At 39.4% G+C, this 22,291-nt stretch overlaps 1 protein-coding gene across 8 annotated transcripts in view; it reads right to left on the bottom strand.

The window, feature by feature from the left end:
* LOC122558548 (cyclic nucleotide-gated cation channel beta-3-like) overlaps positions 1–22,291 on the bottom strand; it is a 201,530-nt gene that overhangs the window by 147,794 nt on the left and 31,445 nt on the right. For 7 of the 8 annotated variants that reach the window (XM_043707256.1, XM_043707264.1, XM_043707262.1 and 4 more), the window contains exons 6-14: positions 19,374–19,398; positions 18,204–18,408; positions 16,321–16,456; positions 13,801–13,843; positions 10,917–11,109; positions 8,368–8,479; positions 6,642–6,723; positions 5,743–5,821; positions 1,049–1,066 (exon numbers count right to left, since the gene is read on the bottom strand). In XM_043707256.1, the coding sequence (XP_043563191.1) occupies positions 1,049–1,066; positions 5,743–5,821; positions 6,642–6,723; positions 8,368–8,479; positions 10,917–11,109; positions 13,801–13,843; positions 16,321–16,456; positions 18,204–18,408; positions 19,374–19,398 (893 nt within the window). The remainder of the gene's footprint in view (positions 1–1,048; positions 1,067–5,742; positions 5,822–6,641; positions 6,724–8,367; positions 8,480–10,916; positions 11,110–13,800; positions 13,844–16,320; positions 16,457–18,203; positions 18,409–19,373; positions 19,399–22,291) is intronic. The other variant, XM_043707261.1, reaches the window with a different exon arrangement.

Raw genomic sequence — 22,291 nt, 5'->3', positions numbered from 1 at the left:
AGGCATTATAACCTGTACCTTTTCTGGGCAGAACGCCAGCAGACTTGTGGCATTTGAGCCAAAATGTACCTGATTCTATGATTACTGGATCTTCCCTTTGCCTAAGTGCCCACCTTTAGGACTGCCACCATTTCAAATGCTCAAGCACTGCTCTTGTACTTTTCTCCCACCCTTGGTGGTCCTACCCCATTGTTTAGCTTTTAGAAACTACTTTCAGTCCAACTCTCCATCACTGTTACTGCTTCCACAGAGGATGGTATCCTGCCACCAAGTCATCCTTTATATACATGTGGTCAGTATATGGGCTCTGACCAGCCAGCCCAGAGCCAGTCCCTAGAAGGTGAAGACTATCTGAATCTCCTGTTTGTATCTGTCAGCCAGGACTCCCTGATTGGCCCAGGTTAACAACCACTTCAAGGATCTCATAGTCAACATGATCTATCTGGCCCTTGTTCCAATCAGTACACTTCCCTTTGGATTAAAAGTGAAGAAAACAATAGGATGTCTGTATTTGATAATATTGTGAAGCATTGTGAAGCAACAACATTTAAATCAGAATACAGTGTAAGAACAGGAGGTGAGATGTGCAGAGGGAGGATTCTGTGAAATAATACTGATTTTTGATAACATGAAGCACTGAAAAGTGACAGACCTGCCCAGTCTCCACAGATTTCCAGCAAAACATGCATAAATATCCAAACTGAGAGAAACCACAGGACATTGCAAACCTGGAGAATAGCTGAGAAGTGGGCCCAAGGACCTGCATCCATAAATATGGGTATACAGGTACTGTACCTAAAATATTGACTAATTGTATCTGAAAGATAATGAATGATTTGCTATAACCCATAGCTATAATTAGGCTACAGCACAAACCTAGCCCAAAACACCAGTGGCTGAGAAGATTTAAAACTACTAGGTAGAGGAAAAAAACTTCCTCTCAGGAATTAACTTTAATGTCCAATATTTACATTTTGCAAACCTACCAGCAATAGTTATAAAATAAGCAATTAGCATGCAACAATCTCTGCACATTGAACATTGTTACCTTTTAGCTTCCTCATTGCTGCAAACCAAAGGAAAAAGAATAATTCTTATGGATATTTGCTAATGATTCCAAACAGATATAATATATCACAATGACTAATAACCAGGGCTCATAATCGATAGTGGTAGGAGGTTCACCAGAGGAGAGGAGTGAGGCATTTGGAGTTGGGAAGACACTTAGTTTTGTCATCAGATTTATAGCACTTATAATTAGTTTAAAGATAGTGTTAATCGTACAGCACTCAGTTTATTGGTTGGGCAAGTTGAATACTTATTCATAATTCAGTATTTCAACTGCAAACTAGAAGCATTTGATTTTCCCAAACCTGCGACCTCTAGAAGGACAGTGGCAGAAGGTCAATGGAAAAATTACCATCTCTAACTCAAACATCATCCTGATTTGAAAATGTATCACCATTCCTTCATTGTTGCTTTTTCACAATCCTAGAGTTGTAAACAACTGTGAGGCCACCACTGATCCCTATAATACTCGAGTACTTACAAGTTACCACACTGAGAATGCTCCCTTTATCCCCAACTCTCCATATTAGTTAGCCAATCCTCTAATCATGCTCATAGAGCACTGCTAAATCATGAGCTGTTACTTTATTAAGAAGCCTTATATGCCTTATCGCCTTACATAAATATATTACATCAATTGGCTCCCCTTTATCTATCCTCCGTGTTCATATTCTCATAAATTTTTCAGGCATCATTTCCTCATCATAAAGCCTGCTGACTCTGCTTGATTATATCATGTATTTCTAAATACTCTGCTATTTCATTCTTTATAATACATGCTAATATTTCCCAATGATAGATGTTAAGCTAATTGGCCTATCATTTCTATTTGTCTCCTTTCCCTCTTGAATAAGGATGTCATATTGACAGTTTTCCAGTTGTCTGGGACTTCACCAGAATCTAAGAATTATTAGATTACTACACGTACACCCCACTATCACTGTATTAATTCCGTTAATATCCTAGCATGCAACCATCAGGTCCAGAACACATATTGGCCTTTAGCCCCTTTAGTTTCCCAAGTATTTTTTCTCTATTGTGGTAGTTATTGTATTTATTTCTTCTACCTCTTTGATCCTTGGTAATTTCTGGAATGTTATTGGCATCCTCTATCATGAACACTGATGCAAACTACTCTGCCATTTCCCTGGTTTCCCATTATTGTTTTGACAGCCTCATTCTCTGAGGGCAATACTCATTTTGGACTCTCTTTTCCTTTTTATATGTTTTAAGAGGTTCTTACTGTCTGTCTTGATATTACTTGCTACTTTACCTCGAAGTTTACTTTCTCTCTCTTCATTATTTTCTTTTGAATATGATACTATCCTTAACTTCCCTGGATAACTATGGTCCATATATTCCATTCCGAGAATCCTCCTTCCTCACTGGAATATATCTTTGTTGTGAGTCATGAACTATTTCTTAACTGTCTGCCACAGTTCTTTAACCATAATTTCTGTTAATCGCCTTTTCCAATCCATTCCAGCTACCTCTGTTCTCATTTCTTTGCAAATATCCGTATTAAAGTTTAGCATAAAAATGAAATTGCTGGAAAACCCAGCAGGTCTAATAGTATCTGTGGAGAGAAAGCAGAGTTAACATTTTGGGTCCAGTAACTCTTCTTTAGAATTGATTGTAATGAGGAAAAGGCTGGCATAAATACTAAAGATGAGATGTGCGAAGTAACCATGGGAGTCAGTGGGTTTGTATTAGATATTGGTGACCAGCCTATCCCCAGAAACAGAGATGTTGGTGAAGGGAAGGGAGGAGTCAGAGATGGACCTGGTGAAGCTGAGAGCAGGGTGGAAACTGGAAGCGAAATTAATAAACTTTTCTAATTCTGGGTGAGAGCAGGAAGCAGCACTGATGATGTCATCGATGTACAGGATAAAGAGATGTGGGTGGGGGCTGGGGTGAGACTGAAATAAGGAATGTTCCATGTACTCCACAAAACAGATAGGTATATTTGGGGCCCATGTGGGTACCTATGGCCATCCTTTTCACCTGAAGAAAGTGGGAGAAGTTAAAGAAGAACTAAAGACTGAGAGAGTAGTGCTTGGACAGCGATCAAGTACTTACCTTTTGTTGTTGGCTGCCTCAAGCTGTGTGTAAATAAAAGTTCTCTTTAAGAGGGAAATCAGGACGCCAAAAAGGGGACATGAGATAGCTTTGGCAAACAGAATTAGGGAGAATCCAAAGAGTTTTTACAAATACATTAAGGACAAAAGGGTAACTAGGGAGAGAATAGGGCCCCTCAAAGATCAGCAAGGCAGCCTTTGTATGGAGCCCCAGAAAATGGGGGAGATACTAGATGAGTATTTTGCATCAGTATTTACTGCGGAAAAGGTCATGGAAGATATAAACTGTAGGGAAATAGATGGTGAAATCTTGCAAAATATCCATATTACAGAGGAGCAAGTGCTGGATGTCTTGAAACGGGTAGAGGTGGATAAATCCCCAGGACCTGATCAGGTGTACCCTAGAACTCTGTGGGACGTTAGAGAAGTGATTGCTGGGCCTCTTTCTGAGATACTTGTATCGTCGATAGTCACAGGAGAGGTGCCGGAAAACTGGAGGTTGGCTAACATGGTGCCACTGTTTAAGAAGGGTGGTAAGGACAAGCCAGGGAACTATAGACCAGTGAGCCTGATGTTGGTGGTGGGCAAGTTGTTGGAGGGAATACTGAGGGACAGGATGTACATGTATTTGGAAAGGCAAGGACTGATTAGGGAAATCATGTCTCACAAAATTTATTGAGTTTTTTGAGGAAATAACAAAGAGGATTGATGAGGGCAGAGTGGTAGATGTGATCTACATGGACTTCAGTAAGCCGTTCGACAATGTTCCCCATGAGAGATTGATTAGCAAGGTTAGATCTCATGGAATACAGGGAGAACATTTTGGGAAAGCAAATCTTAGCAGAACTTATACACTTAATGACAAGGTCCTAGGGAGTGTTGCTGAACAAAGATTAGAATGGAATCTTGATCAGATGGGCCAATGGGCTGAGAAATGGCAGATGGAGTTTAATTCAGGTAAATGCGAAGTGCTGCATTTTGGGAAAGCAAATTTAGCAGGACTTATATACCTAATGGTAAGGTCCTAGGGAGTGTTGCTGAACAAAGAGTCTTTGGAGTGCAGGTTCATAGCTCCTTGAAAGTGGAGTCGCAGGTAGAAGGCGTTTACTTTGTTTGTCAGAGTATTGAGTACAGGAATTGGGAGGTCATGTTGTGGCTGTACAGGACATTGGTTAGGCCACTGTTGGAATATTGTGTGCAATTTTGGTCTCCTTCCTATCAGAAAGATGTTTTGAAACTTGAAAGGGATCAGAAAAGATTTACAAGGATGTTGCCAGGATTGGAGGATTTGAGATATGGTACGTGTATGGAATGAGCTGCCAGAGGAAATGGTGGAGGCTGGTACAATGGCAACATTTAAGAGGCATTTGGATAGGTCTATGGCTAGGAAGAGTTTAGAGGAACATGGGCCGGGTGCTGGCAGGTGGGACTAGATTGGGTTAGGATATCTGGTCGGCATGGATGGGTTGGACTGAAGGGCCTGTTTCCATGCTGTACATCTCTATGACTCTATAACTCCTCCCACTTTCTTCAGGTCAAAAGGATGGCCATGGGTACCCACATGGGCCCCAGATATGCCTGCCTCTTTGTGGGATACATGTAACATTAGGCTCGAGCACCTTCTCTCACGTTCTTACTCCAACTCCCATACACCAGAGCTTGATATCACGTGGACTGCTACCACAGACAATAGATTGTCAGTCCTGATGACGCCTATTAGCAGTGATTGATTCCCATCCCTTTGACTGCCTAACTGTTCTGCTGTCTTTCTGGGGTCTATCTCTACCTATCATTTATTCCTCACCCCTCCCCACCGATCTCATCTTCAGCATATTTACCAACCTATTCCCAGCTACAATCAGTTCTGAAAAAGGGTAATCAGACCTGAAACATTAACTTTGGTTTCTCTCCATAGATGCTGTCAGACCTGCTGACTTTTTCCAGCAATTTCTGTTTTGTTTTCATTTTCAGCAACGACAGTTCTTTGGTTTTTAAAGGTTGGTGTAGTTTTTTCAACTTGTGTTTCTCACTTTCAAACTGAGTGCTACATCCTGCCATGTATAGTCATTTTCCTCAGTGATCTTTTACTTGGAGATAATTTATGAAACTAGCCTCATTACACATTACCAGATCCAAAATAGCCTGATTCCCTCATAGATCTACAACACCGATCTAGGAAACTGTCCTGAATACATTGTATGAATTATTCTTTGGGGCCTCCTTTGCCAATTTGATTTTCTCAATCTGCATGAAAATTAAAGTCACCCTTGAATAACGTACTGCCTTTTTAATATGCTCTCAATATCTTCTGATAAATACAGTGCAACTATTGTACCTCTGTAGCTCATACACCAGCCCATCTCTCCAGCTTCATAATGTCCAGTATTTATAACCAGAAAATAAAATAAGGACCCAATCAGGTGAAATTTAATGGAAATCAGTTCTGAACTGTCAAACAAAATACAGACTAAAATCATCCACAATGACTGAGAGTAAAACTGGCTGATTAATCAGCAGGTGAAAGGTCCCCTACATGCTTTCTAATCAGTAATGAGATCAGAACTGCCATGACCTCTTTATTCCTCTACGCTCTTACCTTGTTTTAGTGACTGGCTCTCCTGCTGGCTGATTCTCATCCTTCACTATCGGTTCTGGGGTTGGATCAGCTGGAACAACTGGGGAAATCAGGACATAAATACCAATATATAGGCATGATGATATCATGAATCAGATCGGATCAAAATTTGTTATAACAAAGAACTACAGCTATTACATAATAGCAGGGGTTGGTTTGCTGGATGGCTAGTTTGGGATGCACTGATGCCAACAGCGCAGATTGAATCCCTGCACCAGCTAAGGGTATCTTGAATGTCCTGCCTTCTCCTCACCCGTGATATGGTAACTTTCAGGCTAAACAACCACCAGTGATCTCTCTGTGATGAGACAAGTGTCTTCTGGGACTATGCTGACATTTTACTACCTCTGATTATAATATGTGGGATTGCATCTGACATCTTGCGGGTTCCAAATAATTTACATACTAAAGGCCACTATACCATAAGATACAAGAACAGTAGTAGACCATTCAGCCCACTGAATTAACTCCATCATTCAATGAGATCATGGTTGATTTTATAATCCTTAAGTCCACTTTCCTTCAACAAGATTTGTGCGTTTGTCAATTTATGTAATATACCTTGGTCTTTTGGCTCAGTAGACATGGACCTTGCCTCTGAGCTAGAAGCTTCAGGTTTCAGCATTATTCCAGGACTTGCTAGAATGTTCATGAAGTGATCAAATAAATTGATTATCAAATTGCTAATCCTTCCAATACACCCATGGCGAGCGGTATGTATGGAAGAGATTCTTATTTCTGTATTGGATGCAGTATGGTGGCCCTAAAGCTAGAACCACTTGACTCTCTTTGCCTGTCCAACAGAGAGATATTTCTATGGTCGCTATAGTCTATGGCTAACTACAGATGGAAGATAATACCTTCTATAATGGTGACAGCTTTGGGCACTTCCTCATTAACATTAGTCACATTCAGTTGTGGTTCCTTCTCCTCCACTGGGACCTTGAAAAGAAATGTGATAGACAATGAATAAAGCTTCAAAGAGGTGAATGGAAACCATTTGATTTGGTCAAACAGTGATTGAGAATGACTTATCTGGTTTCCTATTGCTGTGGAAAACATGCTAAGTAGTTGTTTTAGCATATCTGGTACATTTTATTGTCAGATATCATGTAATGAATTAATAGTTAACATCACTGCAACTCAAAGCTTTAGATTCAATTCTGGGAATAACTGTACTGGCATTCAGAATCAAATCCACTACCTGCACCAATTACAAACTCACTAAAGCAGATCACAATGCAAGAACTCAACTAAAATGTGACATGAGCAGCAGACCAGATCACTGTGCAGATAGTTAAAGACCAAGGACCAGAAATTTATGATGCAGGTTCAAACTTCACAGATGGCTTGACGGTCACTGAAAAATCTCAGAATGAAGAAAGGAAGAGCAGAACTTGGTTGAAGGGTGACACCAAGTTGAACTTTCAAAAATATAGATGTTAAGGGAAGTATAAGACTGACATAATGAATTTAAAGTCTTTGAAGGGACTGAATTGGATGATGAGTATTAATTTGAGTACAATGATCTTTGAAGTGAAGTAACACACCTAATAAACTTAGAATGTGTACCATCACCATGTTACACAATTGTTATCAAGATCCTATTTCCTGTTGCAACTCATCTCATAGGTCAACATTACTCATCAGCTACATACAGTTTTACAGCACACAAAACATCCATCAAAAAATAGAGTGAGGTGAAGATTAACTCAAAAAGGAGGAACTATGAAAGCCATTCCTGATGGCAAGACCACACGCTGTGTCAAGTGTCTTCATTCACATCTGAGCAAGAAGTGCACAGATTGGGTGGTTATCTCAGCTGGTTGTCGGCAGGTTTGCAACGCAGAGTGATATCAACTGTGTGGACTCAATTCCCATAGCAGCTGAAGTACTCTCCTTCTCAACCTCTCATCACCTGAACTGTGGTGGCCTTTGAGTTAAACTACAGTTGTCTCCCTCAAATGAGACAGCAGCTCTATGGTCTGGTAAGACTATGGCAACTTTACCTTAAGTATGGAACATACTTCCATTCCAGGAACTGAATGGTGTGAAAACACTGATGTTTCATATATGGAATCAAATTTAGCCCATAGTGATGAGATAAATTTCACTGAGCACACTTGTAATCAGGATTAAGTTCTGTCTCAAACCAGCTCCAATGTTGTCAGACTTGCAATACAAAAATGATCTGCATTATATTTCCAAATTTAGAACACTCCTAATTCATTCAACAAATGTGGCCTTTGTTGGATGAGCCCATGTTTATTGCCTATCTTTAGTTGTTCTCATCCTATATTACTTCAGAATGTTCACCTCAGAATGGAATTAAGATGTTTTGAAAGGGCAGTGTAAAGGCAGGTCTGGTAACCCCCATGCCAACTCCAAGTTTTATCAAAATCAGATGGAATTACACAGGTTTACATAATATCCCATGGGCTTTTACCCCATTTCTTCAACAGAAGTGTACAGCCCAAACTAAACATATCTAAATTATTTTATCCTTAATGAAATACAAACAAATAACATTATCTAATATGTTCTAAGTAATTGAAATAATATTAGTTAAGAGCCATCAGAATATACCTCATACTCTTGGGGTGCTGGCTCCATTTTCACTTTGGCAGTTACAGGCACAGAGCTCCCTACAGGCTGAGGGATCACCTTTCCCAGGCTTTGTGTCACCCAACCAAACATACTGAAAATCAATAGGGAAAAATATTGTGTGTCAAAATAGGATAAAATATTCAGTTCCTAAAATTTACTTTGTGGGCCAATAAGTATTTACAACTTTGCAAAGAACAAAATAAAAGAGAAAATCACATTTTACAGGCTAAACCCAGGTCCAGGTGAGTCCTGAATTAAAATTCAAACCTTATGGCTAGATCATCATCAAATTCACGTACAGGTGGTTCTTGTACAAAGTGTGATTTGGCAGCGCAATGTGGCTATAATGTCGCCAAAGAATTAGGGAACGGTATTTTTGAGAATGCTTACTTCAGTTCGCAACAGCATAATTCCAGTGGCGATAGTTTTACACACTTCATTCTGCACCTGTGCCAATGTCAGCGCCAAAGTCTCCACACTGTTTTGCACATGCGCTGATGTCAGCTGCTGACAGAGCATGTGAGAGGCACAATACTATGCACTGAGTAGCTTCATCTCAAAAGTTAGATTAATGAATGTTCATTGTTCTCTCTCTGAGACAAGAATATTCTTGTACAATTCCTGTACAAACCCTGTATAATTCCTGTAGGACTGCATTACTCTTATACATAGCATTTGCCTTTCGAAATTGTTCTTGTACTTGCATATCACACATTCTAAACCAATCCCCAAGAAACAGTCAGAAGACATTCAACCACAGCCATCCACTCCTGCAACCACAACTGCACCTTAAGGTGGTGATAATGATGACCCTCTGTCCCTGCATTAACAATATTTTTTCAATGTAACGTGTTAAATTTACTTTTGCTTTGATAATAAAAATGGTTTAAACCTTCATTCAGACCGTGTTATACTTTTTGTTAGGCTTTTGGGTGATTTTTGAATGATCATGAGTGATATTTTTTGCTGGACTACCCGTAACACCACTTTTCCCATATGTGCCATTATTTCTATTAAGCAAGATTTCACTGGAATGCAACTATGGCATAATAGGACTACCTGTACCGGCCGTCCCCAGGTTGTGATGGAACTGATTCTGATAAAGAGCCACTGGTCTTCAAATGTTAATTTTGCTTTGTCCCACAGGTGCTGCCAGATCTGCTGAGTTTCACCAGCAATTTCTGTTTATCATTTCAGATCTCCAGCATCTACAGTTCTTTATTTTACTTGGATTTCAAAATCCTTGTTTAATTCTAAACTCTCTTTACGGCCTCATTCCATTTGACTCTACGCTATTTACTTCACCATTGAAGTCACAGTAGTCAGTCATGTGCTTCCTTTGAGTTCTCGCTGAAAACTCTCTGTCATACTGCACCTTATTCACTCTCAAACTTTAAAAACCTAACATTTCAATTCACTTACATTAAGTGCTAATTACTCTCAATTTCTGGTCAGCGGCAAATTTGTGCTTCTCTGAGGAAATCCCCCATTGGTGCTTTTCTGAGGGACTGAATTGGCATCCAAACATCCTGAAACGTCGCTTTTTCTGCTCCTCAGACGCTGCCTGACCTGCTGTGCTTTTCCAGTACCACTCTAATCTTTACTCTAATCTCCAGAATCTGCAGTACCCACTTATGCCTGTCCAAACATACACCACTAGCCTTTATAAGGAGTGGGGAAGGGGAATAACTTTTGCTCATTCTGACCCATAAGCAGTGCCATAAAGAGACCTATCTTCTCCTGAACTGGTTTCTTGTCTGAAGCCATCATAGGATTTTAGTGAGATTAGTACCCATGTAGAGTGACTTTAGTTATGACAACTTTACAAACTACTGGCTGCCAGATTTTCCGAGGTATGGGAAACCCAGCTCCCACTATAATATCTGCAAAGTGTAAATTAAAAGCTACCAATCTCATTCTCATATTTTAAATACCAATCCAGCTCCTGGGAGCAGTCTGGGTAACCACTCTCATGTCATGCCTTGGAAAGATCCAGATTGCAGATGCTTTCCCAATGTGTTCAGAAGTCTTTCAATTTAACTTACCTGCCCAATCCCACATGCTCACCCATGTTAACATTCCTCCCGGGTATGCTTATAATTACAAAGTGAATACCAAATGGAGTATATGTACTGCTGATTTTTCAGAAGAGGGGCAATGAGGAAATTCATATATTTGCGTGCAATGGCTATTAGGAAGAAGAATTGGTGATAGAAAATCAGCACCTGGATTGGAATAATGCAGCTTCATTTTGATTGTTATTTCATTTTATTTTGGGAAAATTGTGACAATGGTCTGTTTGTACAATAGTGTTAGCAAAAGTTATTCTAACTATAATGTTGGATTCAGTGGTGAAAGAAGTGTAGAAAGGAAGCAGGTTTCTTGTCTGAAGCCATCATAGGATTTTAGTGAGATTAGTACTTGTGTAGAGTGACTTTAGTTATGACAACTTTACAAACTACTATGAATAAATTAATTCAAATGGTCAACATTTCATAGTTCTTACAAAGGGGTAAGTGTTTTGTTACCTGCTGCCATTAGCTGATGACTGAGGCATTTCAAAGACACTGACAATGGAACCAGTATCTGTAGGGAGTTCTGCCTGCTGGACAGTAGCCTCTTTAGGAGTCTCAGGTACCACAGCAACTTCTACTTTCAGCTCAGGCTCAGGCTCAGGTTCAGGTTCAGGTTCAGGTTCAGGTTTAACCACAGGCTCAGGCACTGACAAATAAAAGATATATTCAAATTCCAAGTATAAGCAATATTCTGAACTAATTGTTAAAACATAAATCAAGTACAGGTCATAGGGCCACTTGACCTAACCAAACCATGTCAGTGTTTATTAGCTAAAAAAAGGACAAAGCCTTAGTTCTGGCCACTGAGCTATGGAAATTTTGCTTGAGACTATTTCATAACTGGAATTCTTTGTATATACTTAATTGTGCCTGAGGAACATCAATTCTCTCCCAACCTATCTACCTAAGACAAAGACATTGTGAAAAGTCAAATAAACAACTAATGCTCATCAATTCAGAATGTAGTTTTCAACTTTCTTCTGATTCAATGCTCCCTTTTTCTCTCTGTTCAACTGTGTCCTTTTGTCTATTTCCTCTCCAGTCAAATTCTCTCTTTCTGTAATTGTTCTGCTTACCCCATCTGTTTCTTCTATATTAATATGGAAACTACAGATGCAGAAATTGAGGAAAATTCATGCCAATATTGTTGGTATTAAGTAATCTAACACATGTTATATAATGCTTTCTAAAATTTTGAACTTAATGGAGTAGAAAAACTTCAACTTATTAATCATAAGTGCACAATTTTGAATAAATTTGAACTTAGCAAATTTATTTCATCCAGCATCCAAGATTTCATATCCTACTTATATTTCTTATCATTATATTTTGAATGGGGAATGTGAATGACCAGAGGGATTTAAGACTATAAGACCATGAGACACAGGAGCAGAAATTAGGCCATTCAATCCATCGAGTCTGCTCCACCATTCAATCAAGTGGCAATGAATTCCATAGATTCACCACTCTCTGGCTGAAGACATTTCTTCTTTATCTCCATTCTAAAAGGTCTTCCCTTTACTCTGCGTATGTGCCAGTGGGTCCTAGTTTCTCCTACAAATAGAAACAACTTCCCAACATCTACTCTGTCCAGATCATTCAGTATTGTGTATGTTTCAATTAGATCCCATCCTTATCCTTCTAAACTCCATCGAGTATAAACCCAGAGTCCTCTAACATTCCTCATATGTTAAGCTTTTCATTCCTGGCATCATTCTTGTGAACCTCCTCTGAACACGCTCCAAGACCAGTACATCCTTCCTGAGATATTGTGCACAATATTCCAAATCTGGTCGTACCAGAGCTTTATAGAGCCTCAGAAGTACATCTCTGCTTTTATATTCAAGTCCTTTCAAAATAAATGCCATAATTGCATTTGCCTTCCTAACTACTGACACAACTTGCAAATTTACCTTGAGAAAATCCTGGACTAGAAATCTGAAGTCTCTTTGCACTTCAGACTTATGAATTTTTCCCCATTTAGAAAACAGTCCATCCCTCTATTCTTCCTATCAAAGTGCATGATTTCAAACTTAGCCAGAATGCCCTCAGTTCCTTCATCTAGATCGTTAATATACAAAGTGAAAAATTGTGTTCCCAACACTGAGCCTTGCGGAACATCACTTATCACCAGCTGCCACCCTGAGAAGAACCCTTTTATCCCCACACTCTCTGCTTTCTACCAGACAGCCAAGCTTCTATCCATGCTAGAACCTTGGCTTGAACACCAAGGGCCCTTAACTTAATCAGTAGCCTTATGTGCGCACCTTGTCAAAGGCCTTCTTGAAGTCCAGGTAAACAACACCCATTGGCTCTCCTTGGTCTAACCTGCTTGTTACTTCCTCAAAGAATTCTAGCAGATTTGTCAGGCATGACTTCTCCTTGATGAAACCATGCTGATTTTTCTCTATTTTGTCATGTACTTCCAAGTATTCAGAAATCTTTATACTCACCAAGGCTTCCTCAACAACACCCAGCAATCCACCAACCTTTACATTTAGAAGAATAAAGACAACAGACACAAGGGAACCTCACCACCACAAGCTCCCTAACAACCCATACACCACTGTGTCTTGGAAAGACATTGCTAATCTTTCACTGTCATTAGATCAGAAACCTGAAATTCATTATCAAATAGCACCATGGGTGTTCCCATAACACAGAAAAGGTAGAGACTACACTGCATTCAATTCTGGTCTCGCTTCTACAGGAAAGATGTTGTTAAACTTGAAAAGGTTCAGAAAGATTTACAAGCATGTTGCTGGGACTAGATGGTTTGAGCTGTGGTGAGGGGCTGAATAGACTAGAACTTTTTTCCCAGGAACGTTGGAGGCTGAGGGATGACCTCAAAGAGGTTTACAAAATCATGACAGGCATGGATTTGGTGAGCAGCCAAGGTTTTTATTCCCAGGGTAGGGGAGTCTAAAAGTAGAGGGCATAGGTTTAAGGTGAGAGGGGAAAGATTTAAAAGGGATCTGAGGTGCAAAATTTTCACCCTGAGGATGGTGCATGTATGGGAACAAGCTGCCAGATGAACTGGTGGAGGCATGTACAATTATAACATTTAAAAGGTACCTGGATGGGTACGTGAGTAGAAAGGGTTTCTAAGGAAATGGGCCTATTGCTGACAAATGGGACTAGATCAGTTTAGAATATCTGGTCGGTATGGATGAGTTTACATGCTTTATAAATCTACGACTCTTTGACCACCAACATCTAAGAGGAAATTAGGGATTGGTTATAAAATGTTTGCCTTCCAGGAATGACCCACATCACATGAATTAATAAAAAAATGACAATTATATTCTAACAACTATCATTCAACTCCATGACTCACTTGTTTCAGCAGTGCATTGTTCTGTCTGTGCTTTTGCAGTTTCCTGTAACAGCAGAAAATAAAACTCTTACTTTCATAGTCATCAGAAAGCTTATGATTTTATTTAATGATACATGAGCAAGGATTTTTTGGTTGGTAGCATTTGCCAGCCTGTCATCTGAAAAGTGGGGTAATGAATGCATTGCCATCAATACTGACTGCCCATCGCTATGCAACTATCCAACGAGCTTTAATTGGCTGGATATGGGACATCCATCCTTTGATCAGGCAGAAACCCTGTATCTATTGGCCAAAAGCTCTCTAATATCAGCAGTACCAAAAGCTACAGAAATACAAGCAGTCCCTCGAGACAAAGTCCAAGAATCCAGGATTGTGTAATTATGAGGTCCTCAGGAAGCAGAGCTGAGGCCCAATGATGTGTAGTATTGAGTTACTTTTCAATAATTTTGACCTGATCTAGCAAGTGAGGTATTAAATTTTATTTAATTCGGCTGGTTGTCTCTATGGAAGAATAACCATACAGTCTGATTTGAAAGTAAGGTCTTTCTTTCATGGCCCAATGCTCTGTGATTTTGAATTGCTTGATATTTGTGATTTAAAGTATGCCACAGGCATGGTCATTTTGGGCTTTATGAATTTTGCAAGGGTATTGTTTACCTCTGTTCGCATACTTTAAAGTGTTACAAGATGTTATTTTTTACTAATTTAACACATATTTATTTTGGAGAACAAACAGAAGTCAGGATGGCCTTTTGAAAATGACTTTAGTTAACTTATTTCAGGTATCAACAATTATTGCGAAAGGCTTTATGATTCTCCAGAATATTTAGATGAATTAGTTATTCATTTGGGGTGATACTGATTATTAGGGTGCAACATTACATATACTCGAAACAGGCAACAAATTACATCATTACCTTGTAGTGACCGATAAATTTCATAAGCAATGAAAGGGATGATCCCAGAAGTGACTGGCATCTCAGGGAATAAGTCAGGAGATCATAGGAAATGATATCAGTAAGATGACCATCACGTGTAGGGAAACCGATTAGGAATTGTGCCCACACAACCTAGCCAATCTGAGATGGATCAAATAATATTCTTGCATTGGTAAACCAATTAGAGTTCAGGATGTCTCTGATCATGCCCATGAGTAGTGACTAGCAAAGGTTAATAAACCATAGCTATTAACAGCGAGAAAGTGAGGACTCCAGATACTGGAGATCAGAGTCAAAAAGTGTGGCACTGGAAAAGCAAAGCAGTCAGGCAGCATCCGAGAAGCAAGAGAGCCGACATTTCGAGTATAAGCCCTTTATCAGGAATTATGCCTGAAATGTCAAGTCTACTGTTCCTCGGATGTTGCCTAACCTGATGTGCTTTTCCAGTGCTCTTTGACTCATAACTCTTAAAAGTCCAATGCACTGGAAGAAGACTGAAACAGAAGAAAAACCTCAGTCAAAGAAGAGAAGAATGATGTGTTTAGATCAGAGTGGTGCTGGAAAAGCACAGCAGGTCAGGCAGCATCCGAGGAGCAAGCAAATCAACGTTTTGAGCAAAAGCCCTTCATCAGGAATACTTTCCGATGAAGGGCTTTTGCCCGAAATGTCGATTTTCCTGCTCCTTGGATGCTGCCTGACCTGCTGTGCTTTTCCAGCACCACTCTGATCTAAACTCTGGTTTCCAGCATCTGCAGTCCTCACTTTTGCCTCGAAGAATGATGTGTGTTGAGTTAGCCAAAGGTCATGATCAAGGGGAGGCAATGACCCAGTGGTTTTATTGCTACATGATTAATCCAGAGTTAATGTTCCAAGCACCAATGTTTAAATACTGCCTTGGCAAATATTTGAATTCAATAAAAAAAATCTGGAATTAATTATTTGAACAATATTCTTTGTATGAGTTCAAATACTTGTATCGTGTCCCCATATTTAATAAACAATCTCAGTCACTCAGCAGTGCCACTCTTGCCTCTAAGCCAAAGGTTCATGCACATAAGCCACACTCTAGAGAACTAAGCACATACTCACTACTGCGACACTTCAGTGTTGTACCAAGGGAGGTGCTGTCTTTAGGAAAAGACACTAACCTTAGTTAAACCTGACTGCCCTCACACTTCTAAAGAAGAATGGGGCATTCCCCTGTTGAATATTATACTGCAAAAGTAATTCAGTAACTATAAAGATTTTTGGATATCTTGAGGTTGTGGAAGGCATTTTATAAACACAGCTTTATCTTTTCATTTTCCCTGTCAGAAGTGGATTTGAAACTTGGAACTATCTTTCTAGTCATCTTTGCTGTTTCCTCAAAGTTAGCTTGGAGAATTAAATGTTAACATTGTATTTATATATCCTTCAGTTTTTGATTGCTTTTGGAATTATAAGATAGCTAAATTTACTTGTACTATATATATGAAGCTGTGTTTTGCCTTCAACAGCATACATCATAAAGCAGCATGTTATCCTTTCAGTGGAGACTCTGTTCCAGACAAAGAAGCAATCAAAAGACTTGTGATGTACAGACCTCCTGGGGAGCAGTGGACACCTCAGCTGCCATCACACTGAGATTGGTTGGTCTAGATTTTCCTTCTGGTTGTGGTAACACTTTTTCCAGCCCTTGTACAAACCACCTGAACATTCCACCGCTTCGACCTCCATCCCTGTAAAACATGAAAATTTTAAAACATCCCCATGTTTTCCGATGGAGAATGAAGCATAGACATGTCAGTGGCAAGCTGATTAGTAAAGAATTCCAGCAACAGAGTGGGCTTAAAGGAGTACCAAAGGTAGCACAGCAGAAGAGACCACAAGGAGAGGTAGTAGCATGGAAGGAAAGAGACTAATGTAGGAACAATAAAGAAACAATGAACGGTGTAAAACTCTATTCCACCCATTGTGTTTCCGCTCCATGTTTCAGTTTTTTCTCTTATTTTTGCTTTCAGGCAGCAGCACATCCGTTCTAAGCATGGTTTTTGTTTCTTTGTACCTTAATTTCCTGCCTCATTTCCTTCCCCTTTGGCCTTGTTGAAAACTAACTCTTTTAACATTTGATCATTGCTGTCTTCCATCCTATCGCAGACCTTTGTTAATTTATCTATGTCCTGTCACCTGTTGCTCAAATCCAATGCTCTGATGAGAGACAATCAACCTGAAAAGTTAACTTTTTCTCTCTCCACAGATGCTGCCTGACCAACAAAGTATTTTCAGCATACTTGGTTTTTATTTCAGATTTTCAGGATCTAGAGTATTCTGATTTTTGATTATTGTATATATTTTGGTTTTGATTCATTTGAATTTATGCTCCCTTCTGTCCTATTTGCCTCTATTTAGCTACTCTGTCCTGATTAATGCAATCACTGTTTTTGGAAACTAAATTGGCGCCAATGTTGTTGCCCTTAATTCCATATGGCATACATTTGAAAGGAATTAAATTGTGTAGTATTCCATCTCCCTGTCTCGACTACCCTGTACAACCTCCTCACTGCACCCACGGATACCACCCAAATCTCACCCAAACATCTAACTATCTTCCAACCTGACTACCCCACCAACCGTCTGATACATTTTAAAGGAATTAAATTGTGTAGTATTCCATCTCCCTGGCTCGACTACCCTGTACAACCTCCTCACTGCACCCACGGATACCACCCAAATCTCACCCAAACATCTAACTATCTTCCAACCTGACTACCCCACCAACCGTCTGATCACATCCCCAAATCCTGATTGCTCTCTGACTCAAATACTCTGGAACAGGCAAATACTTGGCCTTACATAACCAGGCCACTCTATCACATGAATATCCTGAACCCAACCCAACTGTAAACCCCACCTCAACCTAATTAACCTACCAATCTGACATGACTATCCCAATCTACCCTTCAACCTCATCCACCTGCCTTTATACACTTCCTTTGTTCTGTAATTTCCCAAAAAAGCATTGGACATCTGAAATTTTTAGTTACCAGAATACCATAGTTAGTGCCATATAAAGGGTTGTGTTCTAAAAAAGTTCTTTTCGCTGCTACCTAGGAAATTACCTGTACTTTGTGAGCTCTGCAGAATCCTCCATTGGAAGAATGTCCAAAAAAATCTCAGAGTAAGGTAGCCATGTACCTTTTTGTCTAATCTAGAATGGAAGTATGGATTCTAAACCAAGTTAGAAGATTTGGATCAATGTCTTGCCAAAAGCAGTAAAAATGGCTTGAAACGCAAAGATTATTGAAGGTACCAATCCCAACATTTTCAGGTAGTATTGCTTATCTTATAGCAAATTAACCTCTGAGGTTGGTTTCCAGTGATCAGAAATTTTAGCCATGATAAGTGGTTCATAATGAATGAAAAATAAATTCCATTAATGAATTGCTTAAAAATGGAAATGGGTTTTGTTGATGACACCCAGCTTACCGTTGGTCCTGGATTGATGGGTTTTCTGCAATAGGAGTTGCCTGATTTAGTGGTTGGTCATCTGGAGCTGGAACACTTTCCGGAACCAGAGCTGGATCTAGAACTGGAGATGGAGATGGAGCCGGATCTGGAGCTGGTGTTGGAGCTGGTGTTGGAGCTGGAGCTGGAGCTGGTGATGGATCTGGAGCTAATGTTGGAGCTGGAACTGGTGAGGGTATCACAGTCACCATTAACACAAATTATCTTCAGAAGAACAGTTCATATCACAAACACTAAGCTGCAATGTACTACAGTACATAGATTGCTAAGGAAAATATAAAAATTTATTCAATGGTCTTTCCTCTTATTGCATAAAATTCTACATATTTTTCCACTTGCTTCCATGGCTGACCAGAAAGGTACATTTTAAACATTTATTCTGAGATAGCTCACCATAGCAGGTGCAACACAATTACAGTGAATTACAGAAGGCAGACAAAAAAAAACAAGGTTTCCATGTCTGATTGCTAGTGAGTGGTCGCAAGTGGAAAATAAGTGTGCTAATTTAGGTAAGAGCAGGGTCAATCTCAGTTGTGTTGCCCCTAAAACCAAATGGTTCATCGATCTAAGAACACACAAGAGAAATAGGTGGTGACAGTAACCAGTGTCTGTGGAAATGTAGCACAGAAGTCACTGCCCTAAATAGAAAGTAGAGTAATTGAGGAAGGGAAAATAAAACAGAAAATGTTTGTTCATCTAAATTCTCCATCCTTTCAATTCCAGATTGTGACAAAATACTTAGATGCAAATTCATAAATAACTGAATAAACATTCTCAGAAAATGGTTAATATTGTTTAACCCTGATTAGTTCCAAAGACACCTTCCTTTTAATCCAACAAACGTCGAACTATTGTATTCTGTTTAATATTTTTAAATCTATCACTTAGTAAAGGAAGGTACCTAATGCTAGACTCAACCAATTGTAATCAATGTGATTTAGCAATGATGTGAAAGCAATGTAAAAGTGTTTGATCAAAATATGAACTTTAATCAAAGCATTTATTCAAATTCAGAAATTCAGTTGTCCAACTTTAACATCACCAATAATTGATGTTAAGCTCCAGTGGTGAAATCCAAGAAAATCAATTGCCTGCTAAGTAATTTTGGCCCTATTTGTGATAAACATTTACCTGTGCTTGGTTCTTCTTCCTTAGTCTGCATTAGGAATCCACATTTAGATATTGAGTTAAAAACAAGATAAAACAAACATTTGTGAGTCAGCATATTGGCAACAAGATGAGTAGAATATGGTTAAAGATAGTCTTGAGGTGGTCAGGGAATTCCAATAATCCATGACCCATCTCCATTGTATGAAATTCCAAACACCATTCACCATCATATTCTATATATTATACAAAGTTGTATAATCTATCAATAACTGGTCATGTTCCCTTTGAATAAGATTTCGTTAAACTAATTAATCCCTTTAATGTGTGAGTTTCCAATTTCATCACTTAACTAGAGGGGTCTTCTGTTTACATAAGGTCCCTAAAATTAAATGATATTTCAGCGTACCATTACCTTGGGAAGATGGTAGCAAAATGCTATTATTGATAATCTAGAAGCCTGGGTTAATGTTCTGGAGACATGCTGCCGTGCAGAGGGACCTGGGTGTCCTTGTGCATGAATCACAGAGGTTGGTCTGCAGGTGCAACAGGTAATATAAGAAGGTAAATGGAATTTTGTCCTTCATTGCTGAAGGGATTCAGTTTAAAAGCAGAGAGATTATGCTGCAGCTGCATAGGGTGGTGGTGAGGCCTTATCTAGAATACTGAATGCAGTTTTGGTCTCCTTGAGAAAGGATGTACTGGCTCCAGAGGGGGTGCAGAGGAGGTTCACTAGGTTGATTCCAGAATTGAAGGGGTTGGCTTACGAGGAAAGACTGAGTAGACTCGAATTATATTCATTGGAATTTAGAAGAATGAGTGGGGATCTTATAGAAACATATACAATTATGAATGGAATAAATAAAATAAAGTAGAGAGGATGTTTCCAGTGGAGGGTGAAACTAGGACAAGAGGGCATTGTCTCAAGATTAGGAGGAGCAGATTTAGGACTGAATTGAGAAGGAACTTTTTCACCTAGCGGGTTGTGAATCTCTGGATTTCCCTGCCCAGTTAAGTAGTTAAGGCTTCCTCAGTAAGTATTTTAAAAGCTAAGATAGATAATTTTTTGAACAGTAAAGGAATTAAAGGATACGGTGAGAGGGCGGGTGAGTGGAGCTGAAACCATGAAAAGATCAGCCATAATTTTATTAAATGGTGGAGCAGGCTCAAAGGGCCAGATGGCCTACCCCTGCTCCTAGTTCTGATGTTCTTCTAACTGCTGTCATAGAAGCTGGTGGAATTTAAATTTAATTAATAAATCTGGAATATAAAATTAGTGATACCTGTTGTCTCTGGTTTTGTTGTAAACAGTCTATCTAGTTAACTAATGTTTTTGGAGAAATTAATCTGCCATCCTTACCTGGTTTAGCCTACATGTGACTCTAAATTCACATCAGAGTTCTCCATATTTGAGTGGTCTAACAAACCACACAATTCAAGGGCAACTTGAGATGGTCAATATACACTGGCATTTCCAATGGTGACCACATCCCATGTAAGAATAAAATAAATCTTACTGGATTATATTGAATTCTAGTTTTCTATTAACCTCCCCTATTTTATGGAATTGCATACACCATTAACCTGCTTGATTGCATAAACTTTCAGTGTACAACTTCATACTGCTCTTAATTACTATTCAAACATTATACTCCTTGTCTTAATTATACACAATTCCAATGTTCTATTCTTTTACATGCAACTTTGCAGTTAATTTCAGGCTGCTATTCTTCTATCACTCTAGTGTTCCAAGGGTATTTCTCCTCCTCACTGTTAAAATTCTAACATAATAACAGAATTCCATTATAGAACTCCAAAATACAAACTCCAACCTCCCAGCATAGAACTCCAGTTATGTTTTGCTTTTTGTGTTTCATTTATATAGTATCTTTATAGGAATAAAGTCTTCAAAGATGCTTCACAGCACTTCTTTCACATAAAATTTGGCACCAAGTCACATGAGGTGATATAAGGGCAAATGTCAAAACAATTTGGTCATATAGGTAGATTTTGTAGATTGTCCTAAATGAGGAGAGATGGGTAGTGAGGCAGAGAGGATTAGTGAAGAAACTGTTGAAGCTGAGGCAGTTGAAATAACAGTCACAAAGGTGGAACAAGTAAAGTTGGGAAGATGGAAGAGGCCATAATTGGAGGAATGCACAGATCTTGAGATGCTGTCTAGCTGGAAATAAGACGAGGGTAGAATTTCATACGGCCTGAGTGACATGGGCTACCACGAGATATGTAGCCGAATTAGGTGAGAAGTCCAACTAGACCATCTCAACGACAGAAGCAAAGTAAGAAACTTCATTGAATTTCACAAGTGGCATGATGAGTTTCTCACTAGGCAGCAGTGAGTTGCCAATTAAAGTGGACTATTGCTTATTAAACACTTTCGTGATGACCGAACTTGTCTAATTAATATTCTTGTGTTCTCATTCTATCCTACTAGACATGCCAAACACAAAATAAATCGAGAAAACTCAATATGAGGGTCAGAATGGCTACCTAGTGACTTCAGCTCACCTCTAACTCTAAATGACTACTATACTGCGATACAACCAAAATGGCCTGATCAACAGGTGGCAGTCGCTTGCACCCCACCTTGTCCAAGGTCATTGGTATCTGGCATTTGCCAACATATCACGATCACGGTACTTCTCTGTTACACTGACGAGTTGCTCATGAAGCACAGACTTGCACTGCAGGACTGACCCACAACTAACATCAAAAGACCTGTGGCAGGACACCTGGTGCACATAGACAGGCATCCAGTGCCCAGGTCAGGCTAAGCCACATCTCAGGGTTGCTTTTTCGCTCTTTCAGGCTCGCTCATTGAACACCTACTTGCATGCTCAGAACATCATTGTCTTGCATTGCTTTTCCTGCCTGTTAACATGTTGGACTTCAGTCAGAGCCAAAGTCTGTTACTACTAGTACTT

Source organism: Chiloscyllium plagiosum, chromosome 17, assembly GCF_004010195.1.
Source record: "Chiloscyllium plagiosum isolate BGI_BamShark_2017 chromosome 17, ASM401019v2, whole genome shotgun sequence".
NCBI classification, from domain to species: domain Eukaryota; kingdom Metazoa; phylum Chordata; class Chondrichthyes; order Orectolobiformes; family Hemiscylliidae; genus Chiloscyllium; species Chiloscyllium plagiosum.
The sequence above is the reverse complement of the archived record's forward strand: the minus strand, read 5'-3'. Positions and strand labels throughout refer to the sequence as shown.